General features: G+C 42.8%; 2 protein-coding genes across 2 annotated transcripts in view; both read right to left on the bottom strand.

The window, feature by feature from the left end:
• Positions 1-3,383: 3,383 nt before the first annotated feature.
• Positions 3,384-4,447, bottom strand: bhlha15 (basic helix-loop-helix family, member a15). Its single transcript, XM_073059870.1, has 2 exons — positions 4,403-4,447; positions 3,384-3,992 (listed from the first exon to the last, which is right to left on the bottom strand). The coding sequence occupies exon 2, from the start codon at positions 3,897-3,899 to the stop codon at positions 3,423-3,425; it is 477 nt and encodes a 158-aa protein (XP_072915971.1). The 5' UTR covers positions 3,900-3,992; positions 4,403-4,447; the 3' UTR covers positions 3,384-3,422.
• A 6,496-nt stretch (positions 4,448-10,943) lies between these two features.
• lmtk2 (lemur tyrosine kinase 2) overlaps positions 10,944-23,195 on the bottom strand; it is a 121,736-nt gene continuing 109,484 nt past the window's right edge. Inside the window, exon 14 of the mRNA XM_073060177.1 lies at positions 10,944-16,738. Coding sequence (XP_072916278.1) covers positions 16,710-16,738 — 29 coding nt within the window. The 3' untranslated portion in view covers positions 10,944-16,709. The remainder of the gene's footprint in view (positions 16,739-23,195) is intronic.

The raw sequence follows: 23,195 nt of genomic DNA, 5'->3' as shown, positions 1-23,195 counted from the left end.
TTTTGTGTGTGTTGCTTAGATTAGGGTCATAAAGCACTACAGCACAGAAACAGGCCATTCAGCCCATCTAGTCCATGCAAAACTATTAGTCTGCCTAGTTCCATCAACCTGCACCCGGACCATAGCTGTCCATACCCCTCCCATCCATGTACTTATCCAAACTTCTCTTATATGTTACAATTGAAATGTTACCAACATCCAACTCTTCCACTGGCAGCTCATTCCACACTCTCACCACCCTCTGAGTGAAGAAGTTTCCCCTCAGGTTTCCCTTAAACATTTCACCTTTCACCCTTTCATAGGTTGTGGGAATGTTCCCACAGCCTATAGACTCCCTTCTCATGTTCTCAATCTTTATTTATTTATTATTTCCCTTTTTTTGTATTTGCAGTTTATTGTTTTTGCACACTTGTTGAACAAAAGACAAAAGGCCTTCATTGATTCTATTATGGTTATTATTATATTATGGATTTATTGAGTATGCCCACAGGAAAATGAATCTCAGGGTTGAAAATGGTGACATACATGTACTTTGATTAGATTTACTTTGAACTCAACTCATGACCCCTAGTTCTAGTCTCACCCAACCTCAGCCCGTTGTGCCCTATCTATACCTCTCATAATTTTGCATACCTCTGACAAATTTCCCCTCATTCTCCTACACTACAGGGACTTGCTCACTAATCCTTAGTTAAAGGATAGATCACCGGCTGCACTGCACACACCTGCGATTATCTGATGGTCTCTTTTAGGCCAAACAATTGCTCACAGAAGCAAATTATAAGTGACATGGCAATTTACAATTACCGCCAATCAACAGGGAGGAGACCCTGATCTCATTCTGAAAAACTGAGCTTGAAATAATCCAAACTAATATAATGTGGCATTTTCCTACCTCTGAAATAGGTGTTAACACCCAGCAGTTAAAGGATTAATGACTGTCATTAACGCAGATCAGTAATAGTTTTGTTGATTAGCAGAGAATAACTGATGCACAGAGAGGATTTATACCTCAAGACCCAATCCATTCATTCAACCCCAGGGTCTGATCAACTCTGTAGAGCCCCAGAACTATTCTGATATAACGGTGAACCTTTGTCATCCGGACAAAATTTCCATTGCAAATTTTCTTCAGTAATTCTTGTATTACCTCTTGCAGCCGAGACATTTCCAACAATTAAGTGAAATTCTTATATTGCAAGCAAAGACACTACCACGGTGTTGCAGATAGGTCTTAGCTTTACTAGCAAATACCAAGTGATCCTTCTCCATGGCCAGACAAGAATGTGAAATGCCACATTAAGGCAGTATGCACAGCTATTTCTGTGTTGGCTGTGGTAAATCTGTCGACTATGCCAAAGAGAACTAAACTGAATGCAAGAACAGCCCCTTTACCTAGAAACCTCTCTCACTCCCTGGAGGCAAGAAATATTATGCTTCAGGTCACTGAATTAAAAGCAAGTGCCCTTAAAACATTCAACTGTTAATCAATACACACAAACTGCTGGAGGAACTCTGCATCTGTGGAGGGAGATGAACAGTTGATGTTTCATGCCAAGATCCTTCATCAGGTCTCAAAAAGGGACAAAGGTCAAAATAAAAGATTGGGGGTGGTGGTGGAACAGGAAATGGCAGCTGATAGGTTCATCCAGATAAATGGAGGAGGAAAGCTGGAGAGTGGAGACAGGGGACTCTGTGTGTGTGTGTGGGGCTTGTTGGGAAGAAAGGGGCTTGTTTTGCTGCTGTTGTTGATACTTACGTTGTTCTGTGTACACTGTGGACAAGCTGCACTGGCGATGGAATGTGTGGTGATACTTGCAAGCTGCCCCCAGCACATCCTTGGGTTGTCTTGGCTGCTAACAGAAACGCCACATTTCACTGTATGTTTCAATGTACATGTGATAAGTGAATGCTTCTGAATTTGAGAAGCTGGGAGGTGATAATGGGGAGCTGAAGAAGGAGGAATCTGTAGGAGGGGAACATAGACCATTGAATAAAGGGAACAAGGCAGGGAGCCAGAGGGAGAATGAGTAGATCACTTTTCATTTTACACAGTCATCTCAAAGGTCCTGGTTATGTTCAAAGTTAATAGTTTTAGGGTCTTATTTGCAATGCAACCTCCTGTACTTCTTATGCAATAACCAGGCATAGAACAAAATCACCTTTAGGCACTACAAGTGAACACCTTCTCAAGAATGACTTCACCAGAAAGGACAGCTTTTCATGACCTGATGTGTGGACGATTCATTGACCAGTGGAAATTCCCGGGTATTGCAAAATCTACAAGGGTAAAAGGGGGCACAATCTCAAAGTTGCATTGATTTAATACTTAATCATCTTCATTCAAATGCAGGGAAGCCATTTACCATCATCTGGGATACCAAGACAATTAAATCCTAACTATCTTCACAAGCAGGTTACCAAGATTTAATCCTTAACTGTCTTCACAACCCAGCTGCTGGGATGCTAAAATGGCATTGCATCGCATTTGAGTGGGCAAACTCAAACCATATCCCCCAAATAGTCACATAAAACACATTAATAAAAACACACACATGGTGATACTCGTACTCGGAGAGCCCATTTTTCCAAGTCTGTCAGCACAAGTACCTGGCACCTTGATGGCTTCAATTACGGATGCGGCCCCTGCTGTCCCTCTCTGGCAGCTGATACAGAGGCGCTTGGTTCCAGTGCCGTGTCTCTGAGGGGTACAATCCCATCGGCAGCTACCAGCCACCACCAAATATTCAAGGCATCATCAGAAAGGAGAGGGTGCTGGCAGTAAGTTCTCCTCTGCAAAACATGGTGTCGGTTTCACATTAAAGAGCAGAATTGGGCCATTTGGCCCATCGAGTCTGTGGGATCACGTCGGCCGTGTGGACTCCAAGGAAGATGGACACCACTGAGTTCACCATGTCCACTCAGAGAGCCTCAGGGTGAAGATGGTACCCCAAACCTAACCATGCCCTCTGCTGAGGTAGCAGGGATATCAACTTCATCGTCATTGTCGTCCTCCTCTTCTTGGCCTTGACTGCCATTCCACCTTTCCCCCTTATCCAAGGGGACTTTAGCTCCGGGAGGGGATTCAATAGAGGAAGGTGGAGCGTTGAGCTGGGTCACCGGTGTCAACCTCTTCGGCCCTGACGCCGTGCTGCAGGGTGCATTGGGGCTCACCCTGGATGGCTGGAGGGGTGGCTCGGGGCTCCGCTGGTGGGCGGGGCGGGTCGCGGCTCTCCCTGGTGGGTGGGAAGGGTGGGTCAGAGAACCCCCTGGTGGGAGGGAGGGGCGGGTCGCGGCTCTCCTTGATGGGTGGGAGAATCAGGTCAGAGCGCCCCCTAGTGGGTGGGAGGGGTGAATCGGAGCTTCCCCTGGTGGGAGGGAGGGGCGGGTCGCGGCTCCCCCTAGTGGGCCGGATGAGTGGGTCAAGGCTCCCCCTGGCGGGCCGGATGAGAGGGTCGTGGCTCCCCCTGGCGGACCGGAGGCTGCTCCTTGCTCATGCCCAGGATGGTGGAGGTGAGGGACTCGATGTAATTCTTGGCCAGGGTGAGAGTCTCGATCTTGGACAGTTTGCGGTCCGCCTCCACGTGCGGCACGGCCTCGCGCAGCGCCTGGAAGGCGCGGTTCAGGTGGTGCATGCGCTGACGCTCGCGCTCGTTGCTCTCGATGCGGCGCAAGTTGCGCTCGCGGGCGCTGGGCGCGTGCCGCCGGGCGCGGCGCCCGCCCACGCCGTTCGCGCCCAGTCCGCGGGAGCGCGCGCCTCGGCTCCGCCTCTGCCAGCTGCAGGTGGAGTCGGCCGGCGGGCACTCGCCGTCGCCGCTCCCATCCCCGTGCTCGTCCCCGCCGCTCGTGCCCGAGGGAGTGGGCGAGCAGCGCGAGTGCGAGGGCGGCTGCGACTTCATCCTCTCGGCTCCAGCTCCTCCGCGCTGCTCCTCCGCCTGAAATGCATCGCCCGAGCGCCGCTGGTCAACGCTAAACCAAAACGAAGGGACCGGCTGCAGAAATCAAAAGTAAAACAGTTGCACCAATGCAAAATCTTACATTAATCTTTGCTAACACAGCACCTAAAAGTTATGGATAAATTCAAGAAATAATCTCTAGAAAATTCGGGTTGGAGTATCACGATCTCCAACAATCTGATCATTAAAGTAATATTTTCACTTATTATTTCACACATTCGCAAATTTAAGAAAGTGCATATGTATCAAGTGTGTCTAATCTAGTTAAAGAACAATGTTAACTAACTCGTAATTGTTTTCACCACCAAAAGTCTTTTATATCAGGGATCATCCAGAGTTTAGAAGATCTACAATATTTTATAGGGAAGTATAGAAGCGGCTAAATAATCGTCAGTACCAGAGTGAAAAATAAAACACTTTTTGGCAGAGTTGAGTTGGTTTCTTACCTGGGGTAGGGATGGAGAAGGTATCCGGTGTGTGAGTGGACTGGCATCAGGAGTGCTTTCTGCAGGCTCCGTTTTGTACACGTATCCCTTCCACCTCTTCCAATGAGAGAGTCGGGGGCGGATTCACCGCTCCGCAAACAGGATCTGAGTTCCTCCCAACCGGAGGCTCGAACCCTGCTCCTTCCCTCCCGTCCGCTGTCTGGCCGCTGGGGTAGTTTCACTGTCGGCACCCCGGGGTCCCGACTTGAATTCACCCATCGCCCCCGACCTGAATTCACCCATAGCTCCCGACCTGAATTCACCCATCGCCCCCGACCTGAATTCACCCATCGCCCCCGACCTGAATTCACCCATCGCCCCCGACCTGAATTCACCCATCGCTCCGGACCTGAATTCACCCATCGCTCCCGACCTGAATTCACCCATCGCTCCGGACCTGAATTCACCCATCGCTCCCGACCTGAATTCACCCATCGCCCCCGACCTGAATTCACCCATTGCTCCGGACCTGAATTCACCCATCGCTCCCGACCTGAATTCACCCATCACTCCCGACCTGAATTCACCCATCGCTCCCGACCTGAATTCACCCATCGCTCCCGACCTGAATTCACCCATCGCCCCGACCTGAATTCACCCATCGCTCCCGACCTGAATTCACCCATCGCCCCCGACCTGAATTCACCCATCGCCCCCGACCTGAATTCACCCATCGCTCCCGACCTGAATTCACCCATCACCCCCGACCTGAATTCACCCATCGCCCCCGACCTGAATTCACCCATCGCTCCCGACCTGAATTCACCCATCGCTCCGGACCTGAATTCACCCATCGCCCCCGACCTGAATTCACCCATTGCCCCCGACCTGAATTCACCCATCGCTCCCGACCTGAATTCACCCATCGCTCCCGACCTGAATTCACCCATCGCTCCCGACCTGAATTCACCCATCACTCCCGACAAGCTGCCTAACCCTAAACGCACACGACTCCAACTCGAGATTCAAACATTTTTAAACGTCATTTCCAGGACACAAGTGTAAAGGAGAACAAAATACCTGGGCACTTGTGATGCAGATCCGATGCAGCGAAAAAAAACAATAAGATGAACACAACAATAAAAACACAATAAACAAAGTCATGAGGTAGCTTGATTGTATGTCCATAAAGTGACGCTAGTAAAGTCGTGGTGGGGTTTGTGGAGGCGTGGGTTAACAGGCGGAGGAATTGATCAGCCGTACTACTTGGGGAAAGTAACTGCTTTCGAGTCTGGTACTGTTCTGAACTTCAAAAGACCCTTCCTATTTCCTATTTCCTATCTCCTTCACACGTTCCATCAGTCTGTTGTCACCAGTACAATCTCTGCGGTGGTGTGCTGGGGCAATGGCATCAACACGGGTGATGTCCACAGGCTCAATAAACTGATTTGAAAGGCTGGTTCTGTTATAGGAGTCAAACTGGACACACTGGAGGCTGTGGTAGAACAAAGGACCCTACGGAAAATCCTGGCGATTCTGGACAATGCCCCTCACCCTCTGCATGCCACCTTGGCTGAACAGAGGAGGACTAAGACAACTGCGCTGCTCCAAAGAGCGCAAAATGAGGTCATTCTTACCCTCGGCCATTAGGTGCTGTGATGAATCAACCAGTAGCCGGGGAAGTGATGACCCCCTCCTATTAGACAGTTTGAAGTAACCTAATATTTATTCTTTCTTACTTCCCTTCGAATATTTGTATATCTGTATACCCGAGCACTTGTGATGCCACCAGTGACTCTGTCATTTCCTTTGGGATCAATAAAGTATCTATCTACCCGCCTGCAAACTTTTATCACTTTCTGAAGAAAGCTGGAAATAATGAGGAAAAAATGTGATAAAAGGTCCAAGTCCGGTCGTTTTTTGATTTGTTATATTTCTCTCGAACGGGACCTCGCGCAAGTCACCTGGCAGCCTCTGGTAGTGGGAACTCACAAAACGCCCGAATTCATCACCGATTCTGTTAGAGGTGGGCTTAAGTTTAGAGAAGTCTATGTGGAAATTGGTCCTCAGTCTGTCCAACATTCCCCAAAGTATGTCAATACTTGTTCATTGGTTTGCGCTTTCCCCAGCGCCTGCAACGCCGGCACAGAGACCGAACTGTGACGAACAGGCTCCGTGTTTCCTCTTTGGCCATTACCAGGAAGCCACACCTGGCCCATTAGCAAGCCTAAGAGGAGTCAACAACAGGGACACTTCAGAAGGAAACACCAAGGGCAAGTCAGCCTGATGCTCCCGGATAGAACTGCACAGCTATAAAGTTCAATTGCTCTCAAGGGTGGCACGCTTTTCAAGGAGCAGCAGTGTGTAAGCTGGACATCAATCTTTAAGAACCCCCATCACCCAGGACACACTCTCTTCTCATGAGGTACAGGAGCCTGAAGAGACACATTCGACATTCAGGGAACGGCTTCTTCCATTCTGCCATCAGATTTCTGAATGGATATTGAACCCATGAACATGACCTTTTTTCCTCTTTTTGTGCTACTTATTTAATTTATATACTGAATATCTTAGCATGATTTATAGTTTTTAAAATTATGTATTTCAAATTACTGCTGCCTCCAAACAACATACTTAACGGCATAAACCTGATTCTGAGCTCTCAGGATTGTGATACACTACAACAGGCTGGATTTCCAAGTGATCACCCAATTTAATTCTTCTTCCCAATCCAATATCTTGGTCCATGGCCTCCTCTACTGCAGCAATGAGGCCACTCTCAGGTTGGAGAAGCAACACATATTCCTTCTGGGTAGCCTCCAAACAAATGGCATGAACATTGATTTAAGACCATAAGGTATAGGAGCAGAAGTAGGCTATTTGGCCCATCGAGTCTGCTCCAGTTTTATCATGGCTGATCCATACTTCTCAGCCCCAGTCTTCTGCCTTTCCCCCATATCCCTTCATGCCCTGTCCAATCAACCTCTGCCTTAAATACACATAAAGACCTGCCCTCCACAGCTGCCTGTGGCAAAAAATTCCACAGATTCACCACTCTATAGTTAAAGAAATTCCTTCTCATCTCCATTCTAGAAGGTCGCCCCTCTATTCTGAAGCTGTGCCCTCTGGTCTTAGACTCTCCCACCACAGGAAATACCCTCTCCACATCAAGGCCTTTCACCATTTGAAAGGCTTCAAGTAGGTGATGCCTCATTCTTCTGAATTCCAGTGAATACAGACCCAGAGCCATCAAGCGCACTTCACATGACAAGCCATTCAATCCTGGAATCATTTTTGTGAACCTCCTTTGAACTCTCTCCAGTTTCAGCACATCCTTTCTCAGATAAGGGACCTAAAACTGCTCACAATACTCCAAGTGAGGCCTCACCAGTGCTTTATAAAGCACTTACATCCTTGCTTTTATATTCTAGTCCTCTTGAAATGAATGCTAACATCGCATTTGCCTTCCTCACCACAGACTCAACCTGCAAATGAATCTTTAGGGAATCATGCACGAGGACTGCCAAGTCCCTTTGTGCCTCAGATTTTTGTATTTTTCCTCCATTTAGAAAATAGTCAACTCTTTCATTTCTGCTACCAAAGTGCATGACCATACACTTCCCGACACTGTATTCCATCTGCTACTTCTAATCTAAGTCCTTCTGTAGCCCCTCCACTTCCTCAAAACTACCTGTCCCTCCACCTGTGTGTATTGTCTGCAAACTTTGCAACAAAGCCATCAATTCCGTCATCCAAACATATAACTTAAAAATAATTGGTCCCCACACAGACCCCTGTGGAACACCACTAGTTGCTGGCAGCCAACAGAAAAAGTTCCCTTTATTCTCGCTCTTTGCATCCTACTAATGATACTAGCTTTATCCTGCTTGCTAGAATCTTTCCTGTAATACCAGGGTTTCTATAGCTTCTAGTAATTTCACCCCCTCCCATCCCATTCCAAGACTGGCTCCCTTCTCTTCTCCTCACTTACCCATCACCTCCCTTTGATGCCTCACTTCACTTCCTCCCCTTTCTCTTGTGGTCCTCTCTCTTATCAGATTCCTTCCTCTTCAGCCCTTTATCTCTTCTACCTATCACCTCCTCGCTTTTAATTCATCCTCCCTCCCCACCCACCCATTTTCCCCTATAACCTGCTTGTTAGTACTTTTCCCCTCTCCCTCACCTTATTCCAGTTTGTGCTTCTTTCCTGTACTGATGAAGGGTATCAGCCCAAAACTTCAACTGTTTATTCCCCTCCACAGATGCTTCCTGACCTGCTGAATTCCTCCAGTGTTGTTGCTCAGGATTATGGGACAAGCAGAGGAAAGAAGGGCAGATGGGTTGTTAGTTTAGGAGATGGTGTGTGTTCCTTTTGCCATTCGTCCGGAGCTAGTGCATCCACTGCAGGGACTCAGGAATCCAAGGCCTTGAGGCCCTGGGCCATGGATTCCCAGGATTTGTAGATGGGCTGTTGTACTTTTCCATGGTTTGGAAAATTCATTGAATGTTTTCTTATTTCTGTCAGCCAATCTCTTTTTAGGACAGAGTTTAGAAGACTATCTGATTTGAGAGTCTACTATATGCAAATGACATGGTCAGCCCGATTGAGTAAAATTAAGGTCTAACTCTAATGAGGACCTAAAGCTGCAAATGTTGGAAGAAAGAACAAAATAATCAGACATAAACATTGCAGGCTTATGACTCTGTCGTCTGATTTCAATTGTCTTTTTCCTGCTCACAAGATTAGGGTGACAATGACCCTAACGGTTAAAGCACCAGCGATCAAGGTTCAATTCCCATTGCTCTCTGTAAGGAGTTTGTATGTTCTCCTTGTGGGTTTCCTCCCACATTTCAAAGGTCTATGGGTTAGGGTTAGTGAGTTGTGGGAATGCTATGTTGGCACCGGAAGCATGGCAACACTTGCAGGCTGCCCCCAACACATCCTCGGACTGTGTTGGTCATTGACGCAAATGACGCATTTCACTGAATGTTTCAATATACATATGACAAATAAAGCTATTCTTCTAATTTCACTTATACACAGTTCATCGAAATGACACTTGGTAGAGAAATCCTCAACACCCACAGGGTGAAGTAGATTCACCTCAATTTACCATTGTGGTCATGGGTTTATAGTATTTCAATTGGAAAGTTAGCCCTGACATGTTTTCTGCAAGTTGATAGTTAAAATTGAGGTCACATATTCTCGAAATTCCAGTAACTGCCCTTTCGCCATTCCCGATTCTCTCACCTCCCTCTAGTGCTCCTCCCCTTCCCTTTCTTCTGTTGTCTTCAGCCTCTCCTATCAGATTTCTTTCTCCAGCCCTTTGTCTTTTACCTATCAACTTCCCAGCACTTTACTTCGCCCCTCCCCCTCCCGGTTTCACCTATCTCCTAAAATCTTGTACTTCTTCCTCCCCTCCCTCTAATTTCTCATCTCTTTTTTTAGTCCTGATAAAAGGTTTTGGCCCGAAACATCAACCATTTACTCTTTTCCATAGATGTTGCCTGGCCTGCTGAGTTCCTCCAGCATTTTGTGTGTGTTGCTTGGACTTCCAGCATCTGCAGATTTTCTCATTTTCACCTATTAATCATGTTCACTTCAAGAAGAAGTGGTTAAACAAGCCAATATAAAGTAACCCACCACCCTCAGCGTTTGGTCCCTTCCTTGCCAGGAAATTATAGACAAGACTGTTTTGCAAGTCAATTTTGACAAGGGACACTTCTTACACTTTGTATATATTACCAATGCAAGTTTCAATGCACATTTTCTGAAACTGGTTTAGAGTATGTTTTGAATAACCATTGCTGTTATCAAAAGCAGATAAAGTTGTGTATAGATTAATTTACCTCAGCTTGACTAAAAACCGGACTGCTGTATCCTTTGCATTACAAATTAAACGACTGGGGTTTGTCATGTCTTACTGCTCATTTATAACCCTAACAGTGATCTGATCTCCAAACTGGAAGGGCATGCTCAAAATTCAACTGCAACCTGGGAAGAGGGAGTCACAAAGAGTTAATGATACTCCCTGTGGCCACTTATTCGATATCTTTTGTAACTCCATAAAGTGGCCACTGAGTGTATGTTCATGGTCTTCTGCTGCTGTAGCCCATCCACTTCCAAGGTTCGACATGTTGTGCATTCAGAGATGCTCTTCTGCACACCGCTGTTGTAACATGTGGTTATTAGAGTAAATGTCACCTTCCTGTCAGCTTGAACCAGTCAGGCCATTCTCCTCTGAACTCTCTCATTAACAAGATGCTTTCACCAAGAGAACTGCTGATCACTAGAAAAAGTTTTTTTTTCACTATTCCCCGCCCCCGAGACCATCAGTTTCTCAAACACTCAAACCACCCCACCTGGCACCAAACAATCATTCCAGTCAGAAGACCACATTCCTTCCCCATTCTGACATTTGGTCTGAACAATAACTGAACCTCTTAACCATGTTGGTATGCTTTTATGCATCAAGTTGCTACCACCTGATTGGGGTGATTAGATATTTGCATTAATGGGATGTAAAGGTGTACCTAATAAAGTGGCCACTGAGTGTATAAATTAATTCATTTGACTTTATTCTGAATATTAAATATCCATAGTGCATTTAAATTACAAACAATTTATTGAATTACACTATGCATGGAAATCAAAGTAAAAATATTACATATCAAAATGTACATTTCATGAAGTGACCTGATTTTCTTCTTTATTAACTGTGATATGTAATCAGTAATTTCATATATTTTTTATTAAATTACAAAAGAAAACCTTGTGCCTATGACTTTGTTACATCATCTCCCATTTACAGACAAATTAAACACTTATATACATCCAGTACCATCAAACATTAAGTTACACTTCAAATGTGCAAGATAAAGCAATACATTGCACAAGATTATCTGGTATCTCCATGAAAGATTTAATTCGCTTCAAAATAATGTAGAACAGCCTACTGTGAACAAAATACTATACACAACTTTAGGTTTCAGGTGGGTTTGAAGGTGAAGAGAAGAAGTTTTCAATATTTACAAGTCATCTTCAAGAATGAACCCTAGGGAAAAATATCTTTAAAGGAACATGCACTTTTTGATCATTGAGGCACATTCCTATGGTTCACATTTACAGGATCAGTCAGACCAGTTAATCAAGAAGTCTCAGACATGTGCAGTAACTTGGCAATACCTTCTGTACAATTAGCCCTGCCTTTGCACTTTGCTTTAATATGGTAGCAACAGCTTACACAGGTTATTTTCAGTAGTGATCTCTGAAAACATTCGGTACTGCTGGAGTTGGGATCCAAATGTAGATTTATGTTATGAACAAAATTGCCCAACAGCCTAACCAGAGAACAGGAAAGTTAAATTTGCTGGTGTGCAGGGTAGAATGTAGCTAGTGTACTCCTAAAAAAACCACAAGAGCTTGCTGTCAGCACCTCTGCCTGCCAGTGTTTGGCTATCTGGTTTGCTCGATATCACAGTACCATTGAGTGGGAAGGCAACGTTAAAAGTATTGCATTGTTCTTTCTTGCAAATTGCTTTTTCATTTACATAAACATTTGCCAAGTAACCGACCATTTAGACGATTAAGCAGTGCTGGAAACATATGGCGATAGCTACAGGCAGCCACCCGAAAGACTGCATTATTTCACACAGCATACAGAAATAAAATACATCATCCAGCCCATTTCTCTAAGGCAACAGTCAAGATTGCTATGAAATTGTTGGATCCCCCTCACCTGACCGATCAATTGAATTTAATTGGACACATTTGATTTAGCATTACTTGTTCAAAGTGGCATCACCTTTTCCTAAATTACCATTGCTGTAGACAGCTTATATTTAAAAATATTACCAAATTATTGCAAAATATATCTTGTGACAAGTACACTATAAACAAAAATCTTTGCCTATTAATAATAACAGTTCAGGGTAATTTTGAACTATCATAAATAGCAGATCACAACTGTCCTGAACCATTAACTAACAAAAAAAGGAACATGTTCAAGACTAAAATATTGCACAACTATCAATAAAAGTAAAGTTATTAGGTTCGAAGGTAGAGTTTGGCTAGAGTCTCAAGTGTAGTGGAATATTCCTTCATAACAGAAGAAGTACAAGTATTGGGGAGAGGCTGCTCACATTCTCAGTATTAAGATGCCATTTTCTATCTTTCCATTATTTCAGATTGACTTATCAGGGTGTACTTCCAGTCTGAGCACAAAGCATCTGAGCTGTTTGACCAACTGCTGGCATTTTAACAAGGTCACCACAAGGCTAGATCCTGTTGTTCTGGAACCACATGCAAGTACAGAAGCAACAGCCAACATTTTGTTGCTGGCCTCCCGCGCAAGCAGCAACATTTGAGTGATCAGTAATAATTCATTGATTGCACACGAGATCAGGGCGATTTGCAGTGGGCAAGTGACTCTGAACTGCTGCTCTTCAGGACGTGTTAATATGACAGTTTAATTATTACATATGGTTTGTACATTTTGGACACTAATTCATTCCAGTCACTATCAGCATCTCACTACTGGGCATTTTTTAATCCTAGTGTGAATATTTAGACAGAGGAGCCATCCAAATGTGTGCAAGGGAGCTGGACGAACAGTGAGTGCATTCCACTCACTGAAAACCACACTTCAGCAACTGTTCCAACACTGGCAGCTGTAGGACAGGTTTCCTTTGCACAATTTTCAAGGTTTCTTTCAAAGGCTTGTTTAACCATTAATATATGCAAAACATTACCTTATTATCCACATACTTTAAAACAGAACTAAAGACAACTGAGGACTCATTTCTGGTTGTTATTCTATAGAGCTTGGAAATTTCAACAAAGCATTAACCTTTTCTATCACCCTAATGAATGAAAAAATTCAATCCATTGCATTAAACAAAAGTACTGTAGTGAGTTTGGCAGAATTGCTACAAACTTTATCAGTAACTGAAAGACCAACCTTCAACTCCTACTTGCCTCTGCATTACCTTTATTTTTGCTGCTTCTGTCTGGCTTTCTTCACGGCTAGTTTTTGTTTATAGGCACTAATTAATTAATTCTTGAATCCTGGACGGCCAAATGTGATGAGATAACTTGTGGGTGACAAACTTGCATTTAATTTGATTTCAGGTTCATTGTGCTGCAGAGAATTGACGGTTGAGGCACAATGATTCCCTGGTTGTATCATTTTCACTCCGTTTAAAGGAAGCAGTCTTACAGCTAAATACCTACAAAAACATAACAAAACAAGTTGCACTGATGTTCCACCATCACTAAATAAAAGGATCTAACCAATTCAAAGTGGGATCTTGCAGAAATCTGTGGGAAAATTCAATTTATGCCAAGCTGTCTCCCAGAAAACCAATTCTACATTACAATCATTGGCACAGTATCAATTACGATGCTTTTGTAAGTGAGCAGAATCATTGACTTTTCCTTAAAACCCCCAAAATCCTTGAAAGAATGTCAATTAGCAGAGTCCCTGGAAAAGATTTTTACTGCCTTCTAATGAATCTCTGTACAGCTCTGTAGCTGTCATAATTATCCACAAAAAGTCTTTTACTAATTCTCCTACCATAAATAACAACAAAAGAGACCAGAGTCTCTCAATATCATTTTCCCCTCTCACTTTCCAGTGAGATCTTTCCAGTCAAATCTTTGTCAGAATTCGTTTTGGCAGTGGAAGGGAACCACATACTCAAATATGAATCTCCCAAGCAAATACCTCAACTTCTCAATTTTACTAAGTTTAAAACTAGTTGAGTTTATCACTTGTTGAGATAACTCTTTAGTCCAAGACAACTGGCGATGCAAATAAACCTGAGAACAGACTGCAGACACTGGGATCTAAAGCGAGAACGATAAGCTGCCAGAGGAACTCGGCATGTCAGGCAGCATCTGTAGAAGTGAATGGACAGCTGGCATTTTGCACCCAGTGATGTAGGGTTTAAAAATGTCAACTTTCCCTCTGCCTCCACAGCCGCTGCCTGACCTGGAAAGTTCCTCCAGCAGCTTGATCTAGCTTTCATACAAATAAATTGATGCACCCATCAGCTAATCCAGAACAGACCAGTCATACCAGCCGGATAACCAGAATTCCTCAGTACAGGGGTTAAAACACCTCCCAAAAGGTCAATGGCTGAGTACTAATGCTATCAATACCCAGTATTACCCAAAAGAACTGTTTTAACAGAGGAGTTAAAGTCTAGGACAGTATGTGAATATATCTCAATTATCACTAGCTCTTTTCCCAGCTGAGAAGCCCAGATCTGGTGCAGTTCCCATGTTCAGGGCATGCACTGCTTTCAGTAGTAAAGGAATTAGTTAAGGAAATTCAGTTACTAATAAAGCCACAAGACCAGGAAGGGAGATTGAGGATCAGTTGAGGAAATATAGTAAGTCACAAAGACACAAGTTGGGAAGGGAGAATTTAGGACCAGCTCCTCAGGCCACTCTCCCAGGAGTAGGCTTAATTGAAAATCCAACACCCCTGCAATAATATCAAGTGCAGAATACTTAAGCCATTTTGCAGAACTTCAGAGGAAAAGGTGGGGGGAAGCTTTCAGTACTTGGATAAAGGGCAAGCATCCAGGAACTGAAGGCTTCTCTCCAGTTCCAGTTCAAAAAAAGATCACTTTCCTTTCAGGTGGTATTCCCCCATGTTTACATTCCAAGACCAGGAGATGATGGACAGTTGGAGAAATAAAATTAAAACAGTTGTGCAGAGACTGACAGAGTTGTGGATCTTGTTGTGGCATCTCCAGTCTTTGTTGGTCCAGCCAGCAGCGCCACACACAATTTTGGACCAGGACTATCAAAGCAAGGGCTCAGAATTGCCAATTACATCTCCCAGCAGTACATGGACACTGAGTCACTTCCAATGCTTGTTATTCAGGTCAATGTGAATAAGGTACCAGAATATTTTGCTAATTCCAGTGCATTAATAAGCACATCTTCATTTTCAGTATACAAATAAAACAAGCAGCAGAAATAAAATGAGAACGAAATGTGTTTTATAACTTAAGATTGTAGTTTGTTGAATTGTAACTGGGGTTCACTTTTTTGAACAGGTACCTGATGCTACAACTGAATCAAATCTTTTCTGCAAAGTTTGTTGTTATAAAGTCATTCAACCAACTTCATGCTGGATTGGTGAATCAAACTTGATTTCTGAACATGTTTAGAACACTAAGTCACTAGAAGTTACTTATACATTACCATTCAGTCTCAGTAACTTTTAATTTTTAAACACCAAAGCCAAAAAAAGTTAGTGTTCTGAGGATAAGGTCTTGGATACACAGAGCAGTACCATTGCTTAGGGCCAGATGCAAATGAGGCAACCACTTGTGTATTCTGGGCTACAATGTGCGTATAAGTAACTTTAAAAAAAGGCTTGCAAACATAACTCAGGCTGGCTTTGACATTTGGAAGCAAACTTGTGGAATATATGCCACACAACTGCCACAGAAGTTATACTCTCAGAACTGCAGTAGCTTTAAAAGGTTCACAGAACAGGTGGTAAATACTTGTCACAGCTGTGGGGTGCATGTTATGTTGTACATATGAAAACACACCAGCTGTGACACTGGTTTTATGGAATGATTGGCTTAAACACTTTGCAAATCATTGCTTTGCATGTATCCTGCGGCCTAGTCTTTAAAAAGAGGTATTGTTATCAAGAGGCTTTTTGAAATAGATTCACATTGCTGAATTGTTAATTATATTTCTGTTGGAAACTGCCATAATGAACAGGGAATTTACTTTGGCAGGTGCCAGATAGCTCAATTATAAAACCAGAGGGCCATAAGATCACCAGTTACCTTTTACACATAATGCAGATTCTCAAATAAAACATCATCATAACATGAAACTTATCACCAACTGTACCCTTTCTCTGGAAAACACATTTATAGGTTAAATATAACACAATACAGAGAACTGCAGATAAAAATTAATTTCTTCCTTCAGTACAGTACTTTAAGGGAACAGAAAAATAGTGAACTATGAACAATCCTATGTCTGCAAAGTGAACTTAGCCATGGAGCGGCAAGGAATTCAAAAGAAGATTGCCAAAAGTTGTGTCCATGGGCTTATTGAAGCTAGTTATCCAGCCTTCCATTGTTCTGAAACTACTGTCCAGCCAGAACTCATTCTTAGTATAACATGGACAACATATAAATATTTTATACTTTGTTGTGCACAGACTCATTTCAATTTTGTGGAAAAAGAATTGGTTCATCCATCTTATTTTAAATCTGAACTAGCTTGTTCTGTCAGATAGTCTGATTATGAAATAAAAGAAAACACAAATCACTTTCCAGTTGTCTTTCAATCTTTCTCTCCATCTTCACTGCTTCCTAGAAACAAAGAGAAAATAAACATCAGAAATCACAAAAACATGAAGCTTCTCCATCATTTAGGACCCCCATCACACAGGACATCCCTCTTATCACTACCACCATTAGAGAGGAAGTACAGGAGTGAAGAAGGTGAAGACACCCACTCAACATTTTAGGAACAGCTTCTTCTCCACCATCAGATTTCTGACTAGACAATAACTAGACATGAACACTACCTCACCGCTTTTGCTTTCTTTTTGCACTTATTATGTACCTCCTGTACCTAATAAAGTAGCTACTGAGAGTATATTCGTGGTCTTCTGCTGCATAGCCCATCACCTCAAGGTTTGATAGTGTGCATTCAGTGATGCTCTTCTGTACACCACTGCTTAAATGTGTGATTATCTTCCTGTCAGTTTGAACCAGTCTGTCCATTCTCCTCCAACCTTTCTCATTGCCCACAGAACTGCCACTCACTCGATGTGTTTTGTTTTCCACACCATTCTCTGTAAATTCTAGATGGTTGTGCATGAAAAATCAGCAGTTTGAGATACTCAAAATCACTCCATCTGGCACCAACAAGCATTCCATCATCAAAGTCACTTAGATCACATTTCTCTGAACTGAATCTTTGACCATAACTGCATGCTTTTATGCTGCCACGTGACTGGCTGATTAGATATTTACATTAATAAAGGTGTACACGTATACCTAATAAATGTATATTTCTTGTTGCAATTTAGTTTTTTTTAAATGTATTGCATGTACTACTGCTGCAAAACAACAGGTTTCATGACATATGTCAGATATTATGTCAGAAGACAGTAGGTCTGTCTGTCTGTCAAACCTGATTCTGAAGTGTGAATTGATCTCATTAGTTTGTTGGCTTGGTATCAAATGTTACAGCGCAGAGTCAGATGGCTTTCGGAAAGTGAAGCAATCCTTTGAAACACTGAACACTTCTCTATGTCACAAAGGTGATCATCGTTTCCAAGTACTTCATTAACTACAAAGTGCTTCGGCATGTGCAGGCAATAAAACATTTTTAATTTCTCTTTTTATGTTAATCATCATCCTAGAAGAATAAATGGTGTCTTTTAAATAATTGCTTGATGGTCTAAATATCTAATTAAGATTATTAAACACAAAGTACACTGCAGATGCTGTGGTCAAATCAACACGTACAAGCAAGCTGGATGAACTCAGCAGGTCGGGCAGCATCCGTTGAAAGAAGCAGTCAACGGATGCTGCCTGACCTGCTGAGTTCATCCAGCTTGTTTGTACGTGTTAAATTAAGATTATTGGTACCATAAAAATTAAAGAAAGATTAGCTTTATTTGTCACATGGATGTCAAAATATAAAGTCACTTGATTCAAGTCAAACCAGCAAGGATTGTGCTGGGCAGCCCAGAAGTGTCACCGTGCTTCCAGTGCCAACACAACAAGCCCACAACTCACTACCTCTCACCAGTTAGACACTATCGATGGTATCCTCAAGAAGGCAACTTTAATCATAAATAAGAAAGAAAAATGAAGAGCACAGAGGGGGAGCAGTGAAGGTCCTGATGTAGGGTCTCGGCCCAAAACATTGACTGTTTACTCCCCTCTGTAGATGCTGCCGGAGTTCCTTCAACATCCAAAGAACCCCATCATGCAGCCATGTCATCTTTTTGCGGCATCAAGAAAATGCACAAGACAAATGTTTTTTGTTTTGTTTAAAAGGAATAGGCAAATAGGCATAGCTTACTTTCGACACTGAAAAGGACTGAGATACAGAGAAAACGGAGGCTGTGTTTGGTGGCCTTTTTCATACAGCACAGCTGACACTCTCACACCGTGCATGTGTTCAGTTCACACCGGCTCCAATGTCACATTCTGATAAGCAGAACTAGGTATCAACAGCTATAAATTCAGCCCAGTGAATGTCCAAAGTACACATCTGTGTTAGCCTCAACAGAAAGTCACCTCTAAGTGAGAACCACAGAGCATATGAAGCCCTTCAGACCTCTGTGTTTTTGAAAGCGCTCTCTGGCTCTTTCCCCAATGTTTCTTCAAATATTTAATCAATACACTTAAAGCTGCTGAATCAAAGAAGCTTGCGACAGAAAGGGTAGTGTACCGTCAATTCTTTTTGCCAGTTAACCTTGGTTGCCGGTCTATGTCAATTGCAATTCATTTCTCCTAATTATCCTCTCCCACAAGATCAGTTAATAGTAAATTAGGGCTGCATAGTAGTGTAGTGGTTAGCTCGATGCTATTACAGCGAGGGAAGTTGGAGTTCAATTCCTGCACTGCCTGTGAGGAGTTTGTACGTTCGCCCCGTGACCGCGTGGATTTACTCCGGGTGTTCGGGTTTCCTCCCACAGTTCAAAGACGTACTGGTTAGGAGGCTAATTGGTCATTGTAAAATGTCCTATGATTAGGCTAGGACTAAATTGGTGGGTTGCTGTGCAGCGTAGTTCATTAGGCCGGAAGGGTCTGTTCTGTGCTGTGCCTCTAAATAAACAAATAAAAATAAATAAGTGCAGCTTCTCTGATCTTTCCTACCCGCCTAATTAGTTTTGTGAATTTTCAAAATCGCTGTAATTTATTACTACAGCAAATAAAATATTTGCATTTGACAGCATATTGCACATCCATATCCCTAGATTTTTAGGCAATGAAGTACCTGGTTTGATATACAGTCATTTCTGTGCCGTAAGAGACATTTTATCCACATGTTTCCTACAACATTTCGGTGTGGCGTGGTAGTGCAATGGTTAGCATAACACTATTACAACGCCAGCAAACTGTGTTCAAAACCTCCACTGCCTGCAAGAAGCCTGTACATTCCTCCCCGGTTCCTGACTTTCTCTAACATTCCAAAGACGTACGGGTTAGTAGGTTCATTGGTCACATGGGTGTAATTCGGCATTGTGGGCTCATTGGACAGAATGGTGGTGTATCTCAAAATAAAAATACCCAGGTAGCTGATGCATGAATTTATTTATTTATTTATTTTTATTTCGAGATGCAGCATGGAACAGGCCTTTCAGGTCCAGCGAGCCATGTTGCCCAGCAACCCCCGAGCCTAATCACAGGACAATTTATGGCCAATTAACCTACTAACCAGTATGTCTTTGGTCTGTGGGAGGAAACCGGAGCACAATGAGGAAACCCATGCAGTCACGGGGAGAATGTGTAAAGTCCTTATAGACGGCACCAGAATTGAATTCCGAGCTCCGATGCCCCAAGCTGAAACAGCACCGCGGTAACCGCTACACCAGCATGGTGACCTGCGGTAGGTTTGTTACTAATTAGGGTTGTAATTTGTTAGGATTTTCAACAAAATAATGGTAACACCTCTACACTAAATATAACAACCCATTAAGTGCCACTATTCACACTGCCTCCAAAATAGTCATGGCCAATATAAATCAAGGCGAAGAGAATGCATTTATCTTGGATTATGCACCTGCTTCATTTCCTACTGATAATTAATTACCCACAATTTTCCTGCTCTGAAAACTAGAAACTTCTGAGGATGCAAGATTGAATTTACGAATGAATATCTTTTAATGGCAGACACTTAAAAAAAATGCAAGTAGCTCTTTGATAGAAAATAGACATCAACTGGTCTTGTTCCTGTGAAGCATGTGGTCCAAGATTGGAGCAGTTTTAAATCACTTCAGTCAAGATTAAACAGTCAACATTGAAACTCATTTAATATTAGTTGCACCCTGTAAGCCAACATCAGGAGAAATAGTTTCTCCAACTGCGGCTGTAGCGTTGCACAGTTAAGATAGAGCCACCTGCTCAGGATGTACATTTAGTAACTCGGTGTAGAGGAGTTTAGTTCAGCACAGACTAGATGGACTAGTTTAGCACTGGAGTGATCTGTGACTATGAAAAATTCAACAGTAGGCTGCTGAGAAAAGTTTCTGAGATTGGCTTGTAAGCCCAGATCCCAGGCTTGTAATGATGTCAGGGTAACTATAGAAAAATTATTTTTTTTCTCTTGTTTCAAGTGTCTTTTTAATAGTTTGTTGGCTTGAGTATACTTCTTAAATCTACGATTTTAAGCAGGGTACACATTCATAGAATAGTGGTTTGAAATAGGTTTTATAGAGAGTCATAGTGAAGTATAGCACAGACCAGGTCTTTTGGCCCATCTAGTCTATGCCAAGACCATTTAAACTGCCTAATGAATGCAAGAATAAATGCACTATAAAAATAGCCACTGAAAGTTGATCCAGGTCTTTAGGGGTAGAGTTATAGGGAAGGTTGACTAGGTTAGGACTTTATTCCCTGCAGTGTAGGAGATTGAGGGGAGATTTGATAGAGGTATACAAAATTATGAAGGGTATAGATAGGGTAAATGCAGGCAGGCTCTTTCCCCTCATATTGGGTGAGACTAGACATCATAGGTGAAAGGTGAAATGTTTAAGGGGAACACGAGCAGGAACTTCTTCACTCAGTGGGTGGTGACATTGTGGAATGAGCTGCGAGAGGAAGTGGTGGATGCAGGTTCGATTTCAACATTTAAGAGGAGTTTGGATAGTACATGGATGGGAGGGGTAAGGACAACTCTGGTCTGTGTGCAGGAATAAAAGTTCAGAACAGACTAGATGGGTCAAAGGGCCTGCTTCTGTGCAGTAATGCTCTATGACTCCAAAAGTGCCCATTCCACAAAATGTGAAGGTTTTGTGTTACATTATGCAGCCTTAAATTGACCATTTAGCTGGGAAAAATCTGTATTCTGTAAGTGCTTTCTTGTAAAATACTTACATTTTTAAGATAAATGAGAATTATGATCTGATATGTAATTAATGACAGCATAATACAGTGCACATGGAATACATCATGAGCAGCAAGCTGCTTAAAGGTTAAAGCAGTAAGGAGGGGAAGTTGTCTACCACTTTCTGTTATGTTAGCAAAGACAAACGCAGGTGCAACGCACAGGCACCTGCTAATTGAACATCAATTTAACAACTTAACTACAAATTCACAATGACGCATTAAGCTGGTGAGCTGTAACCAGCTGTTATGCTAAGTCTAGCAACAGATGTGCTTCCTGAGCACCTCCTGACCCATAATACCATTTAAAACTGCCTCATTCACTTCATACAAGCTTTCTGGAAATAATTCTTTTTGGTCACATCAGCCCTTGATTGATGGATATTTTAATGGAGTTTTTAAACAATAAACAGGTCAAGTTATGTACCTATAAAAGGCTGCAGAGAAGAAACGTTAAGAGACTTTACAATTTCAATGTGCCGAACTCGTCGGGTTTAAAAATAGTACAATATGAATAAATAGATTGATGTGAAAAGCTCTGGGCAGATGCAATGTGAGTTAAATGGGGTTAATTTAGCAGACCAGGTGGAACTGCTTCTGGCTTCTGGGTGGCATCATTTTTGCAGGAATGTTTATTTTGCACAACATTGTGAAGAATCAGATGGTTGTGGTTAAAACAGGTGGCTTCACTTTTTCTACATAGAATAGTCTACCACAATATGGGTCTTTTGCTGACAATATTGTGCCTTCCTTTAACTACTCCTTGATCAATTTGACCCTTCCCTCCTACACAGCCCATAACCCTCCATTTTTCTTTCATTCAGATGCCTTTTTAAGAGTCTCTTAAATTTTCCTAATGTATCATTCTCTATCACCACCCTGGCAGTGCATTCCAGAAACTTACCACTCTCTGTAGAGGAAAACCTACCTCTTCACTTCTCCCATAAACTTTCCTCAACTCATTGCCCTCTGGTATTAGCTAATGATGTCTTGGTAAAAAGGCACCGGCTATCCACTCTCTCTATGCCTCTTATAATCTTGTACACTCCTATCAAGTCATCTCTCATCCTCCTTCACTCCAAAGAGAAAAGCCCTAGCTTACTTAAGCTTTCCACATAAGACAGAGAGTACAAGACATGCTCTCTAATCCAGGCGGCATCCTGGTAACTCTCCTCTGCATCCTCTCCAGTGCTTGTACACATTTCCTATAATGAGGCGACCAGAAATGAACACAATACTCCAAGTTGGTGAAAGTGTGAATAACATAAAAACAGGAAAGTCCCATTCTAAAAATATCCCAATTTCATTAGTCAGAATTGGACAGTTGCTCCCTAACTTCCAGAATGCTTGTTCTGTAGTAACCATTATGTGGTACCTAGTTCCTTCCCAATTATACCAAGTATATGACTTCAAGCCCTTTCTTAACTAATCATTTCCTGAGGACTACAATCCCTAAAAAGGCAGCATAGTGGTGTAGTGTAATGCAGGGGTTCTCAACCTGCTTAATGGTATTGTCCATGGCATAAAAAACGATGCAAATTTCTGGTGTAATGCTTTACAGTGCCAGCTGTAAGTTCTGTCTGTTAGGAGCTTGTACATTCTCCCTGTGACTGTGGCTTTTTTCCGAATGCTTCACTTTCCTCTCACATTCCAAAAATGTACAGGTTAGGGTTAGTGAACTGTGGGCATGCTACGTTGG

The sequence above is a fragment of the Hemitrygon akajei genome, chromosome 11 (assembly GCF_048418815.1).
Source record: "Hemitrygon akajei chromosome 11, sHemAka1.3, whole genome shotgun sequence".
Lineage (NCBI taxonomy): Eukaryota > Metazoa > Chordata > Chondrichthyes > Myliobatiformes > Dasyatidae > Hemitrygon > Hemitrygon akajei.
This window is presented reverse-complemented; position numbering and strand designations above follow the sequence as displayed.